This window comes from Phlebotomus papatasi, chromosome 1 (genome assembly GCF_024763615.1).
Source record: "Phlebotomus papatasi isolate M1 chromosome 1, Ppap_2.1, whole genome shotgun sequence".
Classification (NCBI taxonomy): Eukaryota; Metazoa; Arthropoda; class Insecta; order Diptera; family Psychodidae; genus Phlebotomus; species Phlebotomus papatasi.
Window position 1 is genome coordinate 24,673,193 of NC_077222.1, and position 21,268 is coordinate 24,694,460.

At 36.5% G+C, this 21,268-nt stretch overlaps 2 protein-coding genes across 27 annotated transcripts in view; one reads left to right on the plus strand and one right to left on the minus strand.

Moving 5' to 3' along the window:
- LOC129798300 (polypyrimidine tract-binding protein 2) overlaps positions 1 to 21,268 on the minus strand; it is a 712,220-nt gene that overhangs the window by 397,700 nt on the left and 293,252 nt on the right. The gene's annotated exons all lie outside the window — the stretch shown is intronic.
- LOC129798294 (uncharacterized) lies at positions 9,974 to 16,280 on the plus strand. 3 transcript variants are annotated; one of them, XM_055841354.1, is made up of 3 exons: positions 9,989 to 10,175; positions 10,251 to 10,331; positions 10,414 to 16,280. In XM_055841354.1, the coding sequence occupies exon 3, from the start codon at positions 10,652 to 10,654 to the stop codon at positions 16,181 to 16,183; it is 5,532 nt and encodes a 1,843-aa protein (XP_055697329.1). In that variant the 5' UTR covers positions 9,989 to 10,175; positions 10,251 to 10,331; positions 10,414 to 10,651; the 3' UTR covers positions 16,184 to 16,280. The 3 variants fall into 3 exon arrangements, with proteins under 3 accessions (XP_055697332.1, XP_055697329.1, XP_055697331.1); XM_055841356.1 differs by having other exon boundaries at positions 10,489 to 16,280; XM_055841357.1 differs by lacking the exon at positions 10,251 to 10,331 and having other exon boundaries at positions 9,974 to 10,175.

A 21,268-nucleotide genomic window follows, 5' to 3' on the forward strand; every position in this document is an offset into this window, starting at 1 on the left:
TTTGCAATAAAGCAACACGTAATATACGAATTAATACTATATTTATTTACCTCCATACTTTTTTTATGGTTTGCGGAAGAAATTTGTGATAGACCTAGATCAGGCAGATATTTCAAGTAACTCACCTGGAAAGAAACAAGACGAAAAACATAAATTAATTAAGATAAAAATAGATTTACATGTTTTTTTTTTTGGTTAAATTAATGCAAATATAAAAAATAGAGAAGTTTCTATAGGAAAAAAACTACGAAAAGGATTTTCTTACCGCTAAGAAAATTTAAAAGTTCGAGAATATTAAAATATAAGGTATTTGTTTAGAATTTTTCCTACACTGAGAAAAAAAAGAGGGTGCGATTAACTTTTTTTCCTCGTAACTTTAACATTTTTAGGTGTAAAAATATATCAACATTTTTTAATGTTAATTTTACACAATTTTAAGTGTAAAATTAAGATTAAAAAGTGTAACTCTAACCCCCAATACACCTAAAAAGCATAATATTAACACCGATTTCTGATCAATACTACAGGGTAAAATTAACATTTCCGGACCGTTATTTTAACTTTTTCGGATTTCTCTCATTGTAGGACAAGGCTTTCACGCTTCGCCCAGTGTATTTGAGCACTTTTATCAGCGCAGATAGAAAAAAAAAACAAGAACATAAGCAACTGAAATTGGTGATTCTAAACGGATGAGTCGTTTAGATTCAGGAGGGATACTTCTCACCATCATGCTCAGTTTTCTAAAGGCCTAGAGATGTCTGAACGGGTTCGAATGATCTCAGATATTCCATTAGACCTAATGCACTTTATGTGATCTTGATGTGATGAAGGAAGTTTAGAATCACTAAGTAATTTAAATTTTTGTTTACGAGGTTTTATTTGTTTATTTTGGTTTCAAAAATGGCTGAAAAAAAATCACCGCTGAAATTAGAGATAAAGTTTTAGGGAAAGCGCACTATCTTCGGGCGACTGAAGCTTTGAACAACTCAATGATTTCTCTATGTTCCAAACGGATGTAACCATGGGTCAAGGTCAAATTCGTTAAATACATATTAAAAAGAATGAGTTATTCGAAGTCTGAGTTGTCCGGATGTAGGGCGCCTTTCCTTATAATATAATTACTTTGTTCTCGCAGATTTAACAAAGAAACTAGCCCGAAAAAATTGAAAATATAAAAAAAAAGAAAATTCTGAAATTCTAGACAGAAAATTTTAAGCTTTTGAGAAAAAAACTATCAAACACTGAAAACAAAATTTGGCCTGGGTTTGAAGATATATCTAACATAAACGAATTATCAGGATTTTGAAAAGACCACACAAAAATTGCAAATATGGAGCCATCGCTTTTCTAAAAAAAAATACCGTTTTTTTTTCAATTGGAAAAGATATGAACGAGAATGAGACGCGTAGGTTTGAAGTTGTAAATATATATATACATATATATTTCAAATTTTTTTTTGTAAAGTCATTGTGAAAATAAAACCCTTTTTCTGAAGGAATATCCCACCAAAACGAAATCGTACGATCAGGGACCTCAAGAGCCTACCGAAAAAAACAGTTAAGATAAGCTTATGGTAGATGAGATTCCTTACAGATCACATCGAAATGCATGTACTTTGGGGTGCTTGCAACTCATAATGCTTGAAAATTCGACTGTGAAATGAATTTTTAGTGTGAAAAGTCGCGTTGAGCACACTGTTTTTGGCTTTCCAAGTATTTTGAGTTTTAAGCACACCCAACTTGCATGCATTTCGAGCTTATCTGGAAAGTATCTCAGCTACGATAAGCGTATCTGGGCTTAACATTTTTTTCTATTTTAAATAGGTTAAGCACTCAAGGCCAAAAAAAGAAAAAAATGACCAGTGATAAGCCCAGATAAGCTTATGGTTGCTGAAATTCTTTACAGGTGACCTCGAAATGCGTGCAACTCGGGATTCTTGCAGCTCGGAATGCATGAAAATTCGATTGTGAGTTAAATTTTGGGGGTAATGGCTCTGGCACACCTTTTAGATCAGGTAAATTTCATGAAGTCGAAATTCGCATCCCTTTCTTTCTCACATGTTTTGCATATGACTATCTCATTCGTTCGCATACCACATTCGATTGAGCTAAATTGAATTTGGTGTGATGTTTAAAAGAAGAAGAAGAGTGCGAGAGAATGAGATACACATATGCAAATTATGTGAGAAAGAAAGGGATTCGAATTTCAACTTCATGAAATTTACGTGATCTAAAAGGTGTGCCGGAGCCATAAAGAATCGTGTCGAGCCAATTTCATCCATTTCGACTGCCGAGAACAGTTTACGACCCATTTGCCGAAAATCGCTTGTATCCAGAAGCGTTGTCAGTTCGCACGGGACAGAACGTCCACGAAAATAGTTTTTTTTTCTTGACGAATAAGATATTCGTGCTATTTTAGTCACATTTCGTGATATTCAGTTGAAATCACATCTTTCAAAGGTATACGATGGTATCCCAGTTTCCCCTATTAAGTTACACGAGATTTATTATTTTTTAATATTTTTTTTTAAAACAAAATTCCTGTCAATTTGATCTATTTTTTTTAGAAGATTGTAATATAAAATTTAAAAATCTAAGACATAAAATGACACATTTATACCCGAACAAATTTAAAAAAATAATAAATAAAAGTGAAAATATTTTTAGTATTCAGATAATTACAAAAAGACTTTGATCTTCAATTTTAAAACGTGTAAAATGTTCTGTGGCTTGCAAAAAATGTGATTCGGTTATATTATTCAACAGTAAAACGAATTTCGGGGTCAGTAAAATTATTTCAAATCAGTTAAAAAAAAGTATTTAAGTTGTATGATAACCGCTACAATTGTTTTTACAGAAATTCGATTTACTTATTTATTTTTCATGATAATTAAGGTAAAGTGCTCTCGAGTCGATCGGTGGTCAATATTTGAATGTTTTAATGGTGAATTTCTTAAAATTGTCACTGATTCGTATTTATTAATGGAATAATTGACCTATTAATGTTAGATCATACGCCAAATATTAGTGCAAATATAAATAAATTGAATAAATAATTCTACCGGTCGAATTGAGGAACCGGTCGACTTGAGGGCACTTTACCTTATTTCGCTTTTAAGTTCAAAAATTATCAATTTTCATTTAAAAATAAGAAAAGTTTTCTACAGGTTTAATTTAAAGTTTGCTATTCAAATTTTCTAGTTGTTCTTTAAGTAAATTTTCTAAACATTGTTGATTTTTGGAGAAAACTACATATACAAAAGAAATATTGAAGTTTGAATCAGTGTTATTGATCCTCCTGTTTCGAAAATAATGCTTTAGTTACCGATTTAGTTATCGATTTCAGTTGAGAGTTTCAATGTCATTTTCCTGAATTTAATTTCAAATATTAAACGTCCATTCAATTCCTCATTTATCAGTGCCCTGTTTTGAGGAAAGAAATTCTTAAATAGCTAACCTCCAGATAATTTGTGATACTCTGAAGATTAGCCGTGCATGGGAAAAGCTCTCTTTTGTTCACCTGGACATTGCTTCGTCGATTTTTCTCCCATACCATCCTTCGTACATCTCATCGTTATTTTTTTCCTCCCTGGGACTCTTGTATTTTCTTTCCTCCTCTCTCATATTAATGAGATCGTAATTAAAATTTATTGTGCTTGTTCGCTTAGATACACACAAAAAGTCCATGGGAGTTTCTGTGGGTCGCAACACAAGAGCCATGGTAGAAGGAATTTTACCATACTCCTGGAGGATGTCCGATAAATTTTCATACTGAAATTGGCAGGTGAACGTGTGGTTTGTGGGAAATTTTCACTTCAAAATTGCGATTTTCCCACACCATTCTTGTTCCTCATGGTAAAATCACCATCACGGATTTCTCTCACTTTTCACTCATTTTCTTTTGTACGAGGCCCTTCTCCTCACATTCTGAAAAAAAAGTCCTTAAATTGTGGGATGAGGTTTTTTATGCCGAAGAAAAAATAAAACCGCGCTGAAGCTTAAATCATGTTCGGTAGGATGCTTGTGGGATGGAGTTTTTAACTTTTTAACAAGATTACATTGAAATTGTTTGATTTCAATTGAGCCGCACATTTTTCTCCGGCAAGAAAAGCGAAATGCAAGAAGGAGAAGCGTCGCTGAAGGCGCATTGTGAAATTTTGCCGCAGTTAATCGACATCGCACCTCACAGACGCCTCTCAAAATCTCCTTCAACTGAGGATTTTCCGCGCTTCTCACTCACTTTCCCAAACTCCATTCATCCACCTGCCCCACGAAGCCAAGGTGGGCTAGATTCGACTGTGTAGTACATGTCAAAAAGAAGGTTTAAGAATTTTTGACAAATCCAATGCAGCCGTATTAAATATTTCAAGACCTTTCAAATTCACCCGAATTTGTTCGAATCGGTTGGGAAATAGGGTAAGGGCTCATAATATTGACCAGTTTCTTATTTTGGACACTTTAAGGATAAAATTGGACACTAAAAATAAATTAATTAAAATATGAATTTTGATTAAAATATTTGATGAATAATGAATTCTATCTAAATATTTGTTCTTTTTGGAAGATTTTAACACTAAATACGTTAAATTTTGAATATGATTTGAGTTGAAATTGCTTAATTGAAAATTCAGTGCGAGCAATTGCTTACGAGAAATATGACAGAACTTTGTGTTTTACTCAGTCTTATTCAGCTGTTCTGAAGTTCCAACAATGTTTCTTCGCTTTTTTTGAGTGATATTATTGAATATTCATTGAATATTGTGTTGACTCACGTTAATGGTGATTTGTACATTTGACCTGAAGTGAGATTTGCCTTGTGAATTACGTTTTTCGTGTGAAAAAAGAGCAATTTTCTACGATGTTCACCAGTGAGGTGATGATTCTTATTTTGGACACGTGTTTTTCTCACGAAATTTCGTGAAATTTTAGCTTTTGTGATGACTAGATTGGACAAATGCCTGGAGAAACAAAGGAGCATCATCTAAGCCTTATAGGCTGGTTTAGCTTTAAATTTAAGAAAATCAAAACGACCATTTTTCAATCTTAGGAAGTACGAGGAAAACGTTTTCTTAGTATGTTTTCAAAACAGACCTAAAAATGAAAGAAATTGATGGGAACTTGACAGAATCACCCTTAATAAAGACGTAAAAATGGTCACCAAAAAACAGATTTTGTCTTGCACAAAGCTTTCGACCCGGATGTGGAGCTTGTATATTCGCCAAGAAAAGCACAAAGTTGTTAGATGAAAGCTTCTCGAGTGATTCATTGTTGAACATGATATTCCAAATTTATAAGCTTAATGAACTTTAAGAAATTAACAAAAACAGTCAATCCGACCAATGCAGAAGGCTCACATCCGAAAGCTCCTGGTAAGGCGAAAAAATGCTTATCCTCATAAGATGAAACAAAGTTCCAGTAGCAATCACCTGAAGTTTCCTTATAAGATATCCGCAGGCGCAATTGCTTTTCCTGATAGTCCTGATAGTTTATAGATAAATAATTGCCACCGGGAAAGGATATTTCTTTACTTTATTCCTTCCATTAAGTGGAAAAACTATCTCATTAGGATCATAAACACATTTTATTGCACTTTGCTCGCTCTGAATAAAGTTGTGCAGAGTTTACATACGAAGTTTTACACTGAAAGCTTCACATTGCGTCTATTTTAATAATATTTTCCTTCTTTCTCTTTTCTGATTTGAATTCTGGGTGACTAATTTTTTTCTGAGATAGGTACACTATATAAAAAAAATAGAATCTGTAATGATTTCATGTAATGAATTTAAATTCAGTGACCGTTAGAACTCCTTTTCGATAGCGGCTCCTCTCGCCTCCGTAATAGACAACTGTTTTTGTTTTCGCAATACTCGTAAAGTGATATTATATATTCTAAATCTAATATATAAATATTTTACAATATTTCTAATGGGTTTAAAGAGTAGTTATGTATAACGTTTCTGTCACATTATACAATGTAACTGTCAAAATTGTCAAATCCTAAATGTCAAGTGTCATTTTTAATATTATTTTCTTGTAAACCGTATATTTTTTACTAAAATTTTACATCAAATTTCTTTACCATATTTACTTGAAAAATTAGTTAAAAAAAATAACACCGATAGAAATGAATGTACACCACTCTGTCCTAATCATCTAACCTTGTGGCAAACACGTGGATTTCGAAAAGTTTTTATTCCAAACCACCCTCTTCATCATATTAACTTGGCTTTTCTTGGAGAATTGATTTCATCTTGAATCTCTTTTGGTGGCTAATTAAATGTTTCCTGTAGGGATGGATTGGCGGCCTCTTGAAAGTACAAAAAAAAAGTGCTTTTCAATATTACAAGCTGAGAAAACTCATCTAAGATTTTATTTACATCAAGCACTGACGTCTCCACAATATAGTGTGTGTATATATTTAATTTTTGTGGCAGCAATGGAAATGCTGGTTCCATCAGCTCGATCACAGGAACAGAAAATTCAAACTCACTCTTGCAAAAGTTGCTGGTGAATAACAAATTGATGAAGGGTTCTTCTTGTTGGGCAATTAAATTAATTGAGTGTTTGTTCGTGGTGCGAGATATAATTCCAAATAGACGTCGTCACTGAGCCCATACGAAAGACTTTTTGGGTGCAAAATTTTAACCCTCAATTTTCCACAATAAACTCCCCATACACTCTCCCAGAAGAGCCACCCCTACCACCCCCCCCCATTTGGGGGGTAGGAATTTAATTAGATTTTAAAGAGTTTATTTATAAAGAGTTCACGCGGTGTAAATTAGATCCACATACAATTTACCATGCAATTATGAAGCTCGTTTAAATTGATTAATTCCATGAGTCTTGAACAATTTTACCAGCAGCAGCACTTTCCTACCCTCATCCTTCAACATATTTATGTTCTTCTTTCCCAGGCACAATTTTCACAATACACAGGGCCTATTTTATTGAAAATTATTTTTACAATTTTACGCTTAGCCTCTAAGAAACACTGACCTCTATGATAACAATGCGGATGGTAGGGATGGTATTTGTGAAGGAGACTTTTGTTCAACTTGCCTTTGTGGCGGAAGAGATGGGATTCAAGATCAACGAAAGGAAATCGAACATTAGGGCCTTGACAGACCTGACGATTAGCCGACAGACGCTTTAGAGTATTTATATTCGAAATAATGGTTAAACTTTATTCCCATCATTTTCCACTAAATCGTCTCTCGGCTTAGAACTGCATTAGGGGTGGGTGGGGCAGTTTCACCCCTAAATTGCAAAATGGATTTTATGACTATTTTGCAAAAAGATGATAAACAGAAGTAAAACTTTGTATATTCTGTGAATTACAGTTGGGTTTAGGGTTAATAAAAATAATAATAATAATCCTTTAATTTCATTGGTCTATTGTGGAGAAGATGATTTTACTTGACCGGCAGAATGCGTGAAAGTCCCCCGTTGCGAGGAAATTTCAAGATAAATATGAGCCAATTTTTGAGAAAGATAAAACGTGTTTATAGGAACCTTGCGATACCAGAATTGATTAAATTTACTATTTTGAAGTCTTCTTAGACTCTAAAACCTAAAAATATAATCGAACAAAAATTTTATAACAGAATTTGAACACTATTTAATGATACAGAGAAAATAAAATATCGCCAAAGATTTTGAAGCCTATTTCTCATTGAATGAGCACTTTTCTTTAAATTTTTATACGAAAGAAATGTCTTTTGTAGTGCTAGGCCAATTCTGTACATTATTGGATCATTACATCGCCTTAGAACATGTATTTTTTAGTATAACATTTTTATAATATTATTTTAAAGTCTTGAATTATTATAATACTAAAAAAAATTACAATATCTTGCTGAAAACATTCTGAAAAGATATTATAACAATTAAATTTATCATTTTCAAGCACTTAAAAAACACGGAAAGATTATTTTTTAAAATTTTTTTAATGAACTTTTAGAAAATACTATTTTCCATAATTTCGAACTTTATCGACAAAAACAGCTACAAAATGTTTTCAATTATCATTTTAAGTTAATTTTGATTGAAAAAGTAAATTGTTACGGCGTTATCACACTTGCACATTAAAATTTTAATGTGATTCACATTAATTGTCGCTTGTGAGCGTCCAAATATGTTATTTGTGTCTTTGAGTCACTTAATATTTGGGGTTTTTCTATTAATTGATAAAGAAGTGGACTTGGCCTGCAAAAATAAGTCTAAATTTACCTAAAGCATAAATATTTTTCACATAAAAAAATTTAAGAGAAAATCGCATTAATTTTCGCATTAATGCTATAAATAAATTTATATCAAATTTTGCGGGCCAAGTCTACCTTTTTATCAACAAATAGATCAAATTTTGAATATAAAATGATTCAAACACACAAATTACACATTTGGACTCTCACCAGCAACAATTAATGTGAATCATATTAAAATTTTAATGTGCAAGTGTGATAACACAGTTAGACATTGGAAACTTCTTCGTGTGCTTGCATGAAACTGCCCCTCACGAAGTTTCGGAACTCAAATCAAAATTGTCAGAAACGTCTTAAATTTCATTCAACGCTAAATGCCTTATAATAAACATAAAACCACTAGTAATTTAATACAATTATGTTACTTCGATAGATAAGTGCAATTGGTTCAGAAATTCTTGAAAATAAAATATTACAAAATGTTTCATTTTGATGCGGTTTTATAAAATCAATTAAAGAATTCAAACGAGAAGCGTCACGAAATTAATTATTTTTATAAACATGGGTCTCAGTTATCTCTTCAATAACATAAAGGTTTTATCCCATTCCTTTCAAAGGGATAAGAAGAATATGCAAAAGTTGAAACTGCCCCGTCGTTAAACTACCCCACCCTCCCCTACTATGGAAGATTGGAACTTTGAGGTGATCAAATACTTTAAATCCCTCGGTTCGGTTTTGACTGCGCGGAAAGTCAGGGTAAATGAGAGATTGACGGCGGGAAGTATGTTTTTACTCCCTCTGTGTTCCACTCAAGGAACGTCCATTGACCATCAAAAACCAAAATAAACCGCATATTTGTGAAATCCATTGTCACATGATCTTAAAGAGCTACCGATGATTCGCACAGAAGAGAAGTCGCAACTGGTTTTCAAGACACGGATCCTACGTAGGATTTTTGGGAACCCTAAAATGAGTTGTACGGGAAACTCAACATTATGACTTCTATCCAGGCGAGAAGAATGAGCTGGCTGGATGCCTAATGAAAGAATATTCAGAGAACTTTGGGATTTAGAACTGGAGGGAAATGCTTGAGAGCCAAGTCATGATTCCATTCTAGAAGGAGATGAAAAGACGTAGTGGTAGATGTACTTGAAGAAGTGGATGTGATTTGATAATGGTAAGCGATTGCTGTGGATGTCCGACAGTGGAGCGGTACGGTGGCAGAGGCCTTGTCCCTCGCGATATGCGGGCTTTAGACCTAATGCCGAAAATAGACACAGGCTGATCCTCGAGATTACTCAGCTCGAAAAATTTGGCGGTAAAGGATCAGCCCAAACTATCATACACTGATTAATTAGATGATACAATGATTAATTAGAGATTACCCAAGAAGCAAAATAGCTGCCTTATAAAACCAAGTATTATACAAGTCTTTTAGTGCACTCTTAAAAGACTTAAAGTGAGAAATTTCTGTTGAAATTCCTGTAGAAGCTCTTAAGATCCTTAAGAGTGCGCCACTTTACTTATAGTAATCTCAGTGATGGAACCAAGAACGTTATAAGCAAATAAAAAGATTTTTAGTTTTATAATGCCTTACTTGGGGAATTTTACAAGACTATATGTTCCCGCCATGAGTAGCGCGGGAAAGTGGCGCGCGCCAAATAATGTCGCTCAGTTGAGCGCTCTACTGGAATTGCGCAACTCCTCCCACTGTCCCAAGTCCCCGCCATAACACATTCCTTCTTCCTCACATCCGGCATCTTCATACCCTCTCTCTCTCCCAAAAATTTGCAAGTCAAGTGTGTTAAATAAAAAAGCTCTGCCAAAAATCAAGTGTTTTATTAGTAAAAGTGGCTAGTGATTCCACCAAGTGATACCCCATACAACTGAGCATCATCAGAAGAGCGAATCCAAACATTTGTTGTCCCTTCTCACCGGACACTTAACCCTTTTTTGTGTCAATTCTCTTTACCAGGTGAGATCTGGAAGCACGAGGAAGTGCATTAAAGGGAGCTTTAGTTCTTATGGTTATTTTCCCTTTTAATTCAAGGTGAGATTGTGGAGCTTGTGAGAGATACAGTGAGGGCATTTAGAGGGCATTTGTCTAAAATCTTATTCCTTCCCTTTCAAGGTGAGCGAACGATATACACAAACATTTGTTGTCCCTTCTCACCGGACACTTAACCCTTTTTTGTGTCAATTCTCTTTACCAGGTGAGATCTGGAAGCACGAGGAAGTGCATTAAAGGGAGCTTTAGTTCTTATGGTTATTTTCCCTTTTAATTCAAGGTGAGATTGTGGAGCTTGTGAGAGATACAGTGAGGGCATTTAGAGGGCATTTGTCTAAAATCTTATTCCTTCCCTTTCAAGGTGAGCGAACGATATACACAAACATTTGTTGGTCCTTGTCGCCTACTTGCTTGAGGAAAAGCAGCCCTGAAACCAGCGCAGAATGAATCTCAACCCAATGAGCGTCAGAGGAGGTTATATAGGCACAATCACGAAATTGGAGAAATTTGTGGAGTCATGTTCTGATGGAGAATTCATCGCCACAACTCTCCACGCCTTGCAGAAGCAGCTTTCCAAACTCCAAAGTGCTCGTGAGAAATACATTGAAGTTCAAAGACAGATAATTGATCAGCAACCGACGGAATCCAAGAAGCAGCATGAGCAAGAAGCCTACGAAAATATTCTTGCAAAGTGTTCGGCTATCGAGACAAGATTGTCCGAGCTTATGGATGAAGTTCCTGAGGATACAATCAACACTTCACTCGATGAGATGCGTGACTTCATGAGGACATCCATGGAGGAGCAAGAGAAGAAGCATCAAGAACAGTTAACCCATCTTCTCGAGCAACTCAATTCTACGCTCAAGTCACAGGTGATTGAAAAACCAACTGTCTCAACTCAGGAACAGCTTCCAAGTGAGTTAGCCAATATTGTAAAAACTATTGCTGATACCACTGTAAAACAAAGTGCCTTAATAGAAAAGTTAACTACCTCCTCCCCCTCCTCTGCCAAAACCAATACAAAATTGCCTCAAATGTCCCTCCCAAAATTCTCGGGAAAATTTTCTGAGTGGATTGAGTTTAGAGACAACTTCGAATCCTCTATTATTAACCATGCTGGGTTGTCTCCTGTACAAAAATTCCAGTATCTTAAAAACTCACTTACTGATAGTGCCCGCTCAGAAATTAAACACCTTCCTATTACCAATGCGAACTTTGAGATTGCATGGGATGCTCTAAAGGAGAGATTTGAGAAGCCTTACAACATAATTATGGATCATATCCAGCAATTCAAATCCCTCCCATGTACCTCTTCGACAAATATTGAGCAATTGTCTCAGCTTTGCAATACTGCTTCAGAATCTGTTTCCGCTGTCAGGGCCCTAGGTGTTGAAAGTTTTGATCTTTGGTTAATCCATGACATCCTACTAAAGCTTGATGATGAACTCAAGATGTTGTGGAGCGAAGAATGTGATAAAGAATTGCCTGACTGGAACAAATTCATTAAATTCCTTTTCAAGAGAAGAGATAATTTGGTATCTAGTGGAATCAAAAATGTCCCTGCCTCATTCAAAACTAACAAGTCAGGACCTAATCGTAATAATACGAAGAAGTCGCCAACTGCATTGGTTGCAGCTAATGCTCAGACCTGTAAATGCTGTAATCTAGCTGCTCATCCGCTCTTCAAGTGCTCAAAGTTTCTGTCTCAGTCTCCAGATGAGCGCTTTCAATTGGTGAAGCAGTTGGGTCTTTGCAGAAACTGCATTACCGCCAATCATAATACAGCTCAATGTACTTACTACCCTTGCCGAAAATGCAATGCCCGCCACAACATACTGCTTCACGAGAAGTTCTCCAGCAATATTAACAGTCAGGCTCCTTCTGATAATCATTCTCTGACTGTTGCTCCACCTACTGGGAACTCTCGGCCCAATCTAAACAGTTTCCTGGACTCCTTGTCAGGGCCATCCTCCATCAATATCTCTCAGGCGAATGTCACGGCCGTCAAATCCCCCAAAGTATTCCTCGCGACCGCCATGGTAGATATTGTGAATTCTCAAGGAAGGAGGATATCTTGTCGCGCTATTTTAGATAGCGGCTCTCAAAGAAATATTATGTCGACAGCTCTGCAGCGTCAGCTGTGCCTTCCAAGTCGACATGCCACTTATTCCATGCAAGGCATTGGTGGTGCTCAATCATCGATTCATTCCGTTACGGAAGCCACTCTTCATTCCAAGACTTCGCCTTATTTCTATAACATGGAGTTCTTGGTTATTCCAAAAATCACGGGCGATCTCCCAAACTGGCCTGCGAGTCCCAAGCTTTTGTCTATCCCACCTGGAGTTCAGTTAGCGGATCCTGAGTGGTTTGTCCAAAAACCGGTGGATATTCTCATCGGTGGTGATACTTATTGGGACATCGTGCTTGATGGAAATATTCATTTGGGTGATGGTCTGCCTAAGCTTAAGCCGACTACTCTGGGCTACATTATTGTCGGCTGCCTTAATCCTGTTCCTCAAGTTCTCTGCAATCTATCAGCTGTCGAAACTTTGGATCAAACCCTTTCCCGTTTCTGGGAGGTGGAAGACATTCCAGATGATCCGCCTATTACCGATGAGCAACGTGCAGCAGAACTGCATTTTTCTTCAACTTACAAACGTTCCTCTGAAGGTCGATTTGTTGTACAACTTCCGTTCCGAAAGGATTCGGAAGGCCACATGCCAACTCTCGGGAGCTCTCGTTCTACAGCTGTGCGTCAATTACTTGCTCTCGAGAGGCGCTTTGAGAAAAATCCTGCCATGAAGGCTCTTTATATTGAAGTCATGAGAGATTATTTAGCCAGAGGATGGTTGGAACCTGTACCTCGAGACCAGCTAGGAAATTACTCCTACTATATGCCCCATCACGGAGTGCTGAAGGACTCGACGACCACGCGTTTGCGTGTCGTATACAATGCCAGTTCGAGAACTTCAAATGGGCTAAGTCTCAACGACATCCTCCTGGCTGGCCCAACTGTCCATCCAGATTTGTTCACTGTACTTTTGAGGTTCCGGAAGTTTGAGTATGCTGTTACGGCAGATATATCAAAGATGTATTTGCAGCTAGTCCTGTATCCTGAGCATGCTGAATTTCAACGCCTGGTCTTCAGAGAAAATGTGACTGAGCCCATCAGGGATTATAGAATTCCAAGAGTGTGTTTTGGAGTCAAGTCCTCACCATTCTTAGCCACGAGGGCCTTGGTCCAACTGGCAGATGATCATCAGGTTTCTCACCCCTTGGCTTCCGCCATTATCAAAAACTGTTTCTACGTTGATGATTGTATTTATTCATCTGAGTCACTAGCTGAAGCAAAGGAAATACAGTCTCAACTGGTGGAGGTCTTGGATCAGGCTGGATTTGTGCTCGCCAAGTGGAATTCTAATAGCCCTCATTTTGAACCCTCCTCACTTTTGGACTCAGAACAAATCATCTTTCACTCTCACGATGCCACTAAAACTTTGGGAATCCAATGGAATGCCAGGTCGGACGTGTTCAAGTTCGTATCGCCAATTTCGTCAGTACCAGTCATTGATACGAAACGAGGAATAGCTTCTGCTGTTGCCAAGATCTTTGACCCACTTGGGCTGATCAGTCCAGTTGTCATTATAGCTAAAATTCTACTACAAGAACTTCACAGGGCAAAGATTGGTTGGGATTCGGAGATTCCTTCTGAGCATCTTCAAAAATGGAAGTACTTCGTCCAACAGCTTCAATCAGTGCAGGACATTGAGATTCCTCGGTGGATTATGCAGAAATCCACGCTTTCCCAAATTGAACTTCATGGATTTTGTGATTCTAGCACCAAAGCCTATGGTGCTGCTATTTATTTCATCGGGCGTGATGAATCAGGAAAGGGAACTTCAGCTCTCATCGTTGCCAAGTCCAGAGTAGCACCGATTGAAACCCAAACCATTCCACGTCTCGAGCTCTGTGGTGCAGTTCTCTTAGCAGAACTCATGCTAAAAATCAAAGACATTTTCCTTCCAGACAAAATATATTTTTGGACCGATTCTACAATTGTTTTGGGATGGATCAATTCCCCACCTGATGCTTATAAAGTCTTTGTTGCCAAGCGTGTACGAAGGATTTTGAAAATTACGAAGCCTGAACAATGGAACCACGTGCCTACTAATCTAAACCCTGCTGATCTGATCTCCAGAGGCTCCTATCCAGCTCAACTTGCTGCTTTATCTCTCTGGTGGAATGGTCCTCCTTATCTCTTGGGGTGTCAATCTGCGTGGCCCATAAATCCTACTTCGTCCTTGGCTCCCGAACCTGAAGATTCGAAACAGATATCTTTGCCAATTGAAATTATTGAGGATTCGTTTTTTCCAGGATGGATACAAACCGTATCTTCGCTCAGAAAACTTCAATTTCGCATGGCCTATATTCTACGATTCATTCACAACCTGAAAAATCCCAAAAACTGGAGAAGGGGGCCTGTATCGGTTGAAGAATTGGAGAGTGCCTTGCGAAAGCTTATTTTCCTGGATCAATTTCACCACTTCCCTGAAGTGATGAGAAGTCTACAGCGTGGACGACAAATTCCTGCTCCATGGAAGTTCCTGAATTCTCTTTCACCATTTTTGGATACGGAAGGTATCCTGCGAGTTGGTGGAAGGCTACAGAGATCAGAAGAGTCGTTTGCAGTAAAGCATCCTATACTCTTGCCAAAGACAAAACCACAGGAGCTAATTGGTGCACGGGAGCACAACCTGCAGCTTCACGCCGCTCCATCCCTACTTCTTGCCTCTCTCAGACAGAAGTACTGGCCGATTTCGGGGAGAAGCCTCTCTCGGAAAATAGTCCGTCGATGTGTGACTTGCATTCGTGCACGGCCTAGGCCTCTGGAGCAAATGATGGGAAGTCTTCCGCCTCATAGAGTCACTTATCAACGTCCATTCCACGCCACTGCTGTTGACTATGCTGGTCCGCTCCTCTACAAAACTAGTAATCTCAGGACAGCGAAAACTGCTAAGGCTTATATCTGCCTGTTTGTGTGTCTATCAGTCAAGGCTATTCATCTTGAACTTGTGTCGGATCTTACAACTGATGCCTTCCTGGCTGCCTTCAGACGTTTCGTGGGAAGAAGATCGGCGCCTCGTCATCTCTACTCAGACTGCGGAACCAACTTTGTTGGTGCTCATCGAGAACTTGCCAAAATTTACAAGGATAGAAGTCATCTCGCATCAGTCACCGCAGATTTGGGAGTAATTTGGCACTTTAACCCTCCTGGAGCACCCCATCAAGGTGGCCTTTGGGAGGCTGGAGTGAAAAGTGTCAAATTTCACTTAGGAAGAGTTTTAGGCCATTCTCCACGGACGTTTGAGGAAGTGATGACCATTCTTTGTCAAATAGAAGGTCTCCTGAATAGCCGCCCTCTTTGTGCTCTATCAGAGGATCCTGCAGATTCAGATTTCTTGACTCCTGGCCACTTCTTAGTGGGTGGCCCCTTAAACTCATTGCCGGACCCGAGTGTGCTACATGTTCCTGAAAACCGCTTATCTCGCTGGCAAGCTTGCCAAAAACGTACTCAAGAGTTTGCTGAGCGCTGGAGAAGGGAATATTTAAACACTCTCAATCAGCGCACCAAGTGGAAGTTCCCTTGCCCCAACCTGGAGGTTGGTGACATCGTTATAACCCTTGATGACGCCGCTTCTTCGTGGATTTTGGGTAAAATTGAGAATGTCCATCCTGGGTTGGATGGCCTAGTTCGTGTGGTGTCTGTCCGAACGTCCAAGGGCACCTACAAGAGACCCATCACAAAATTGGCCAAAATTCCCATAGGAGAGGCTGCTGGTCTACCGTCCAGCCCCGGGGAGGATGTTCCCGCCATGAGTAGCGCGGGAAAGTGGCGCGCGCCAAATAATGTCGCTCAGTTGAGCGCTCTACTGGAATTGCGCAACTCCTCCCACTGTCCCAAGTCCCCGCCATAACACATTCCTTCTTCCTCACATCCGGCATCTTCATACCCTCTCTCTCTCCCAAAAATTTGCAAGTCAAGTGTGTTAAATAAAAAAGCTCTGCCAAAAATCAAGTGTTTTATTAGTAAAAGTGGCTAGTGATTCCACCAAGTGATACCCCATACAACTGAGCATCATCAGAAGAGCGAATCCAAACATTTGTTGTCCCTTCTCACCGGACACTTAACCCTTTTTTGTGTCAATTCTCTTTACCAGGTGAGATCTGGAAGCACGAGGAAGTGCATTAAAGGGAGCTTTAGTTCTTATGGTTATTTTCCCTTTTAATTCAAGGTGAGATTGTGGAGCTTGTGAGAGATACAGTGAGGGCATTTAGAGGGCATTTGTCTAAAATCTTATTCCTTCCCTTTCAAGGTGAGCGAACGATATACACAAACACTATATTAAGAAAAAATTGTTTCTTGGGTAGCGTTTTCAGCGTAAATTTCTATTAAATCTCCACACTTTGAGTGCTGAAAGACTTCTTAAGTGCAATATAAATGGATTTTTCGTACAGAAAAATGCACTCTGACCTTCCCATTACTCCAATTTTAATGCATTTTAAGATTTTGAGACATTCTTCATGCTTTTTCACTCAATTGACATTTCGAAAAGCACCCAAAACACCCTCAAAGTGAAGTTTTTATTTTCAGCACTGGCGCTTATGTCACCTAATCCTCGTAATTTCACTAGAGCTCATGAATTTAGACAATCAGCCTGATCCTCCAAATTTTGGGCTGATCCCTGAGTGTATCGACACTAATCCTCATTTTTCGGGCTGATCCCTAAGCCGATCCCTGTGTCTATTTTGGGCTTAAGGCTTAGCCATATGGCGGCTTCACCCTTTAAGGATGATTGGGTCACCGGTGACCCAAAAATGAAATTGTTCCTACGGTCATCTAAAGTTGTGTTTTGCTCTAAAAAGTCTGAAAAAGTAATTTTTTCTGACCCCCAATTTTTGACCCTCTCGTCCCTAAAGGGTTAATTGTTATAATTTTTCATCAATTAAGATATTTTGAATAATTTAACTTAGGACTGGATTGGATTGTTAAGGAGAAATGGCCTAATAGATTCTGAAAAAGCAATAAAATTGGTTGCCATTTAGGATTGTGAGACCTTCAGGAATTGAGGTAAATCTCTAGTCTGAAGACCGCTATATAGTGCTACCCAAAGGAGTGGATTAATTTGAAAAGTATTGAAGGATTTAACCCGATTGCATAGATTCCGTATGACCCGTATTATGTTGTATCGTAATCCATATCATCTTTTATTATACCTTTTACACAGAAATAGCAAAAATATATTATCTGTCGTTCTACATCTGGCTGTTAAGCTAGAGACAAAAACTTCAGAAATTGCGACTTATTTTCCCGTTAGGATCCTGTAAGACGTTTTTTTTTGCATATTATATAATTCTTTTTCGAATAATTCAAAAATATTGTTTTTAGGGTATTCATGACGAAAATTTTCATTATTCCGGTTTTTCTTTTTTTAATACATTTATAAGGTTTATAATAAGCATTGTTGATGAAAATGTTTTTCTACAGAATATATCAAAATTTTTGCTTAAATTAAAACGAAATCATAGATTTCCATAACATAGAGGCAGCTTAATTAGAGTGAATTCAACAAAAGGTTGCCTTTTTTAAATGAAAATTTCTGTACAGCCCAAAGCAGAGCATTCTCATGCATTTTCCGTACAAATCCATAGAATATTTTTATCTCCAGCTAATTTTTAGTTTAGGTAATAAAACCAGAAGCAATCATTTTCAAACTTTTATAAAATGAAAATGCGGTTACTATTACGCTTTTAGCACAGCATTCATAATGATCAGGGCTCGGCAAATTTTTTACATTTTACATAATTTTTACGTATAGTAAAAAAAACTTTTAACATGTGCTACATTTTTAACATGCAAAGTTAAAATGTAAAATATGTAAAATTGATTGATACCCATCAAATAACAAGTTCAATTTTTTTACTCAATCAAAGATTTCGATGTAATCAATAAAATATTTTGCGACTTTTTGCTGTAAAGCTTGTCATCTAAAATGCGTAATGAAATTTACTGACAATCCCACGATTAATAATTTTTAATAATTAAATGATTAATAATTTTTTGAACTTCTATATCTATATGCTCAGGGAGTTTTCCAATTGTTCCGTGGTTTCTGCTAATCATAAATATTGTAAAAATCATTGAAATTAAGATATATTTCCTACTCTCTTCATAACGATAATTTTTTTTTTTTGGATTTTGCTATATACCTCGTCCAAGACATCACATTCCAGAAAACAATGTTCATGAAGAGAATCAGTGTCTCCTTACTAACACTGATTCTGTGGTAATGAATGTTTCTTTGATAATATTCTAAAAAAAAAAACATTGTGTTTTATTACTAAAATGAGACTAACGTATTAAAAAAAAAATTCACACAGAAATTATGATATTATATCGATTTTTAATAACATCTTCACAAAATCCAAGTAAAAACGATCTACATTGCTAAACGTTTTGTTCGAAAGCTGTGAGGATTTTATATTCAATTTTAACCGTTTTGTGCTGGAACTGTGCGCTCTTTATTTGCAATTTTAGCATTTTCGTGTTGAAGCTATGAGTGTATTAAATACAAGTGAAATCATTTTAAGCTTAAGTTGTGTTAAATTTTGTTCATGGCTTTCCCAAGAATGTTTTATTGGTATTGCTTGAAAGCAACATCAATATTGATATTGCTTACAGGAAATGTTTAAAAGATTCGAAACTGCCTTATTTTCCTTTTTTACATTTGACGTATATTTTACATTTTTACATATTTTTTACATGTACAATGTAAAAAAAAATATTTTTACTTTGTAAAGGCACAACCCTTATAATGATTGCACCAGTAAGGAAATTCTATAATTTTTAAAGTATTGTCAAACGTGAATTCGAGAGCTGACAATGCCAATCGAGCTTTTTTCTTATGTCACATGAGCACGAAAATGCAATTTATTGATTTTTTTTCAATGAAATCCCTTTATTTAATGATATAAAACTAATTGTCATTTAAATTGCTATAAACCTCAAATATGCGACTTCTGACAATGCCACGTGAGCTGAAATTGATATTTTACGGCTATATAACATCGCATTTTCGAAAAAGCTCCCCTGAGATTCGAACGCAATTTGTCATCAGATTGTAATACAATTCCCCTACAGAATAAAAATTCATAAAACTTTTCTTTCTATATTTTTCAAAGAAAAAATCCATTTTTGACATCTATCATTTAGTATTGTATATAGTTTCAAGGCATCGCGGAGACTTTAGATCTAAAAATAAGTTCAAGAAAGAAAAATATACCAATAATGTATTCAAATCAAGGGGCTAGATATTTTTGACTTCAGGTTTCTCGATTTTCGCGAAGCTATTTTTATATAGTTTCTCGAAATTTGTAAATTAATTTTTGAGTTTTCTCAAAGCATTTTTTTCAAATTGCTCGAGTTTTTCTGAAGCAATTATTGGGTTTCTCGGGTTTCTTGAAGCAATTTTATAAGTTTCTCGCGTTTTTGATAAGTAATTTAGTGTGTTTCTTAGGTTTTGCAGAGCAATTTGTTTTTAATTTATCTGTTTTTGCGAGACAATTTTATTTGTTTCTGGATTGCAATGTGCAATTTTTGGCGATTTGCGGGTTTTACGAAGTAATTTTTGGGTTTTTTAGTTTACTGTAGCAATTTTTGGGCATCTTGCTTGCCGCGAAGCAATTTTATCAGCTTCGTAAAGTAATTTTTTGAGTTTATTCAGTTCATCCGGGGTCATTTTTGGGGATCCTGGGTTTCGTTAAATAGTTTTTGGTGATCTTGGGTTTCGCGAAGCAATTCTAGTAGTTTAAGGTAAAGTGCCCTCGACTCGACCTGTGTGGTCAATATTCGAATGTTTAAATGGTGAATTTCTGTGCAATTTCCACTGATTCGTATTTATTTACGGTATAATTGACCTATTAATGTTAGATCATACGCCAAATATTAGTGCAAATATAAATAAATTTATTAAATAACTCTACCGGTCGAATTCAGAAACCGGTCGACTTGAGGGCTCTTTACCTTATTGAGTTTTGCGAAATAATTTTTGGGTTTCTCGAAGCAATTTTTGGGGATCTCAGATTTCGTGAAGTAATCTTTTAGGAATCTTGGACTTGGCGAAAATATTTTTATGTATTTTGGATGTCACGAAGTAATTTTATTAGCTTCGCAAAGTAATTTTTTAAGATCCTCCAGTTCATCTGAATAATTTTTTGGGTATCTCTTGGTTTCGCGAAGTAATTTTTAGGGATCTTGGATTTCCTGAAGTAATATTTGGGGCCCTAGGTTTACATGAAACAATTTTTGGGGACCTAGGATTTCGTCGAGCAATTTTAGTAGTTTCTTGAGTTTTGCAAGTTTTGGGAAGTAAGTTTGAGCTTGGGGATCTTGGGTTCCACGAAGAAATTTTTGGGTTCTTCGGATGTCGTAAAGGAATTTTTGTTTTTTCGGTTTTCGTGAACAATTCACAAGGCAATTGCGAGGATTTCTCCATATGAGTCAGCCCTTGGTTAAAGTTCTCTATCCGCTATTCAAGCACTCTAAGTGCAGCCTTTGTAATACCCAGGCCATATCTAGAATATTTAGTAATTTATAAAAGTGTCTGTATATTTTTTTGTATTTTGAAAATTACTATAGAAGATTGTCCTAACCTTACACACAAATTCTGAATACACCAGAAGTCCGTAAACCAATGATTTTTTGTTTATTCAAATCAATATAATTAAAGTAAAATTAAATATTTTAAACGAATATTTCTCAATTATAAAAAAACCTGCGTAAATGTATCGGTTGTATCCAATCTCTTTTGTCTTTTTAAAATATTACACAAACCATGCATTGAATTATATAAAATTTTATGGTTGTTTTTCACATTCAAGCAGCATCAACTCTTTGATCGCTTTCAATAAAATAAATTCAAAAAGTTTTTTTTCAATACAATTTTCTGCTGTTTGTTCGCTTTCAAACTCAAATATTTACTTTAATTTACCCAGATGGACTA

Coding starts and splice junctions, on each gene's coding strand:
- LOC129798294 (XM_055841357.1), top strand. CDS start 10,652: ATGAATCTCAACCCAATGAGCGTCAGAGGAGGTTATATAGGCACAATC.